This window comes from Vigna unguiculata, chromosome 6, assembly GCF_004118075.2.
Source record: "Vigna unguiculata cultivar IT97K-499-35 chromosome 6, ASM411807v1, whole genome shotgun sequence".
NCBI classification, from domain to species: Eukaryota; Viridiplantae; Streptophyta; class Magnoliopsida; order Fabales; family Fabaceae; genus Vigna; species Vigna unguiculata.
Window position 1 is genome coordinate 479,394 of NC_040284.1, and position 4,767 is coordinate 484,160.

General features: G+C 44.0%; 1 protein-coding gene across 1 annotated transcript; it reads right to left on the reverse strand.

Annotated features, from left to right (window-relative positions):
- Nucleotides 1-628: 628 nt before the first annotated feature.
- Nucleotides 629-1,765, reverse strand: LOC114187764. The gene has a single exon (XM_028076120.1). The coding sequence runs from the start codon at nucleotides 1,763-1,765 to the stop codon at nucleotides 629-631; it is 1,137 nt and encodes a 378-aa protein (XP_027931921.1).
- Nucleotides 1,766-4,767: the final 3,002 nt, after the last annotated feature.

A 4,767-nucleotide genomic window follows, 5' to 3' on the forward strand; every position in this document is an offset into this window, starting at 1 on the left:
GATGCCGCATTGTGTGATCATGAAACCGAGGAATTTACCACGGTCGACGCCGAAGATGCACTTTTCGGGGTTGAGGCGGAGGTTGTACTGTCGTAATGTGGAGAAGAAGGTGGACAAGTCTTGAGCGTGCTGGTGATGACTTGGGGATTTGACGACCATATCGTGAACGTATACCTCGACACATTTGCCTATTATGTGGCTGAAGACCTTATCCATTAATCGCTGGTACGTTGCTCCTGCATTTTTGAGAATGAATAGCATAACTTTGTAGAAGTAGTTGGCGTCGTCTGTAATAAAGGCTTTTTTGGTCATGTCGGATGCGACCATTGGAATCTGGTTGTAACTAGAGTATCCATCCAGAAAACTGAGAACTTTGTTACCGGCTGCACCGTCAACTAACCGGTCGATGTTGGGTAAGGGATAGGCGTCCCTAGGACAAGCCGTTAGCTTTCTTAACCAATATTAAGTTAGAGAGCCAGGTGGTGTAATGGGCTTCTTCGATGAACCCTACGTTAAGCAACTTGTCGGCTTCAGTCTTGGCTGCTAGTCGACGTTCGTCACCAAGCTTGCATTTCTTCTAAGATACATACTTGGCATCCTTGAAAATGGAAAGTTTGTGGGATGCGACTTAAGGGTCAACACTTGGAAAGTCAACGGTGGACCAGGCAAAGAGGTCTTTATTGCTAATGAGGGTAGGCGTAAGGATTTCACGATGCTCGGGTTGTAAGCCAGTGCCTAGTTTGATGGTACGTCCATTTGGGAGTTCCAATGGTGTAGTTTCATCGACCGGCTCGAGGCGTGCATCCCGACCTACTCTAGGGTCCAAATCATCTCCAAATAGGGTTATGTCAAAGCCGGGTGGACGCTCAATATGATTGGATTGAAGAATGGGAAGTTGTGGGCATAAGTTGGCCATGTAGCATTCGCGCGCAAGCTGTTGGTCGCCGTGGATGGTGAGGATATCGTTGGATGGGGATGGAAATTTCATGGCCAGATGAGGTGTGGATACCACTGCGCCGAGAGTGTTGAGGGATGGTCGGCCGAGAAGGACATTATATGATGTAGGCATGTCGACGACAAGGAAGCCGATGAGGATTGTCTTGGTTTGAGTGTCGTCACAAAAGACAGTATGGAGGTCGATGTAGCCGCGGGTGGAGACTTTTTCCCCTGAGAAACCATATATGGGTTCATCGTACGGAACCATAGTGGTAGTGGGGAGTTGTAGTTTCTGGTATGTTGCCCAATAGAGGATGTCAACTGAGCTACCTTGGTCGATGAGGACCTTCTTGACGGCATAATTTTCCAACTCCACCGTGATGACCATGGGGTCATCCTGTTCGTGATCAAGGCCATGGAAATCATCGTTTGTGAAGGTTATAGGGGCCATGCGACATCTGTGGTGGGACTGGGTGATGTGGTTGATGGATTGTAGATGGCGGAGATGTCTCTTTCTGGCTGATGAGGTGGATCCCCCACTAGCGAAGCCACCAGAGATGGTGTTAATGGTCCCGCGTAGTGGGGGGTCGGTCGGGGCGATATTAGTGCAAGCAGGTTGGTGGTCGCAGTTGGTGGGTTGGTTAGGACGTTTGTCGTGACGAGAATCGCGGGAAGGGCTTCGGTGGTCAGAACGTGGAGGGTGATCGTCTCTGCGGATGAAGCGGCAGAAGTGGCCAACACGAACCAATTCTTCAATCTTGTCTTGGAGTGATTTGCATTCCTCTGTGGTGTGGCCGTTGTTTCGGTGATAACGGCAATATTTAGTCATGTCTGCGTTTGGGGGAGTGGTCATCTTGCGTGGTGGTGGTATGAGGTCGGCCTGTAGGGCTTCGTCAAGGAGACGAAATCGAGGGACATTTAGTGGTGCGTATCTGGTGAAGCGGGGTTATCAGGGTTCTCTAGGTCTAGGGTCAGGCCGGGAAGGTTGTGTAGGGGGGTTGCTGCAGAGGGTGTATAGTCGTTGCAGAATTTTGTATGGAGAGTTTGCATCTCTTCCATGCGGATGTAGTCCGCGACGCGGAGCTTCAATTCATGCATGGAGGCGGGTGGGTGGAGGTAGACGTTGTTGGCGAAGGGGTCGGATTTGAGAGTTAGTGCCATGCACTAAAGTATCATTTCCTGATTAAGGTGTGGTGTGCGAAGGGCAGCCTTACAAAAGCGGTCGATGAAAGCCCGGAGCGTCTCATCTTGTTCCTGTCTGACGCCAAGAAAGGAGATGGTTGTAGTTTGATGTGGGCGGCTGCCGGCGAAGTGAGTGGTGAAAATGTGGGAGAGGGTGTCAAAGCAGTCGATGGAGTATGGCGAAAGGGTAGTAAACCATTCGAGGGCGGGGCCTTTAAGGGTGGTAGGGAAGGTCTTGCAGAAAACGGCATCGTAAGAAGTGTAGAGGTCGACATGGGTGATATAGACCTTGAGGTGTTCATCTGTATCGGTCTCACCCAGTGGCGGCACTTCATACAATATGTTGGGGGTGCCAAAATTTTGGTTAAATTATTATTTGATCCATTTTTTTGTCTAAAAATATCATATTGGTCCTATAGTGTTTTTTAGTTTCAATTTAGTATGGATCTCATAAAATTAATGCAATTTTATCTTTTTCGTTAAATTTTTTCAAGCGGAACAAAGATTTTTCATCAAAATTGATACTACGATTATGCCAATTATACCAACAAAGCACATCATTCACAACTTCAATTTTGATGAAAAATTATTGATTTGATTTAATAAATTTAACGAAAAAGGACAAAATTACATAATTTTTTAAAATTTGGACCAAATTGAGATTAAAAAAAAACTAGATGACCAACTTAATATTTTTGAATGAAAATAGGAACCAAAAGAGTAATCCTAAAATTTTTATATAAACTAGTCAAAACATTGTATTTACTTTTTTTGTGATAATAAAAAATAATAAAATTACAATAATTATTATTATAATTATAAAATTAGATATAAATAATTTTTATAATTTTAGTATAATTAATGGTTCAATTTTAAAAAATAAAAATAATTAAATTAAACAAATAACCATTTAAAAATAATATTAATAAAATAATTACTTTTATTTAAAAAATGTTTAAAAAACTAAATTAAAAAATAAATGTGAAAAAGAAAACATAAAAAATATAAATGTGTAAATATTTATTAAAATATTAAATTTGAAAAAAATTATTTAAAATCATATATTAAATTAAATGTAACAAAAAAAAAAATTGGGGGGCCATGGCCCCCCTTAGTCCTAACGTAGTTCTGCCTCTGGTCTCACTTGCATAGCGTTCCAGTGTGAAGGGTTCCCACTGGGCAAGGAGGGGGGTGTTGGCGATGAAATCAGTAAAAGGATGACGACGTCTGGGTTGTTTGGATAGGAGCGGGTGAGGGGGATGGGATGGTGAACGAGAGTGGGAAAAGTTGATGTAAAGTTGTGAGGGGGGATATGGGTGGTAGGGAGGGTGGGAGGTATGTTGTAGGGTGGAATGTGGGTGGTGAGTAGGGTGGAAGGGATGTTGTAAGGTGGGATGTGGGTGGTGGGGAGGGTGGCAGCGGGAGTAGGAGCCGCAATGTTCCCTGGGAGGGTGGGATGGAAGTGGGTATGATGGGTTGAGAGCATGGGAGTATGTTAAGTGGTGGTTAAGGTGTGCGGGGTAGGATTGTACTCGCTTTCTTCTTCGGTAGGCTGGAAAGTTGGGGACCTTGCGGCATCAGATGTTTCCTTAGCCTTTCCCTTTTGAGTGGGATCAACTTTGATCTTTCGCCTTAGCTGTGAGTTTTCCTATCATAGTGCCTCCATCTCATCAGCACTACGTTTCTTCAGATCAGCCAGTTCTTGTTGCATCTTGGCTTGACCGTCTAGGATAGCAGCCAAGTCCGGGGTGGTAGTAGCAGGTGCTGCAGGACCTGCTTCAGCTTGCTTGTTAACTCCTGCTCTGTTGTGGGTAGAAACCATCTTCGAGAGAATGCGAGTTGGTTCGTAAAGTATTATCTTGTGCCCTACGGTAGGCGCCAATTGTTCCTACGGAGAACAAATAAGATATGTCAAACACAAGCGTTACCTTACCTCAATCCGCAATCTCCTTTGTAGGGTTCCTCCTGGCTGCCATATGCCATCTGTGGGTATCTCAGTTTGGACCGGTTTGGACCCGAAAGGGGTTACCTGCGGAAGAGACTCTGATGCTCAAGTCAGCAAAAAACTCTCAGAAAGTCAAATCTCGTAATTAAGGGAGTAATGAATGCGTACCTTTAATTGTTGGGGTCCATGCATATTTATAGATTATTAATTATGTCTGGTCACGTCATAGGTCGGGCCTCTGTTTAGGCCTTAGGTGGGCTTGGGCCTTAGTCTAGGCCACTTAGCACGACTATCGCGAGCCTTAGGGGTTTTGCTGGTAACGCTATGCTAAGTTGTCGTTTAGTTTCTTTAAGATACCGGCTTAGGCCGGCTACTTCTTTAGTGGCCTAGACCGGTTGCTCTTATAGCACTTTAGGCTCGTTACTTTCATTTGCTTGACATATGTATGGTGATTATTTACGTCCTTGGCAACTATATGGACGAGTCTTATGGCTATAGTCGGACTAAGCCGCCTAGGTGTAGTACAACTTATATTTCATCTTTCCATTTGGTCAATCATTTCTTTATCGACAATCTTGATGCTCATTGTCACTCATAACATTCATCGTTATATTATATGCTAAAACATCGTCAACGTTGACTTTGGTTCCATATTATCTTATTCATGACATAATTTATTGAGATCTCATCATTTTCAACAATTT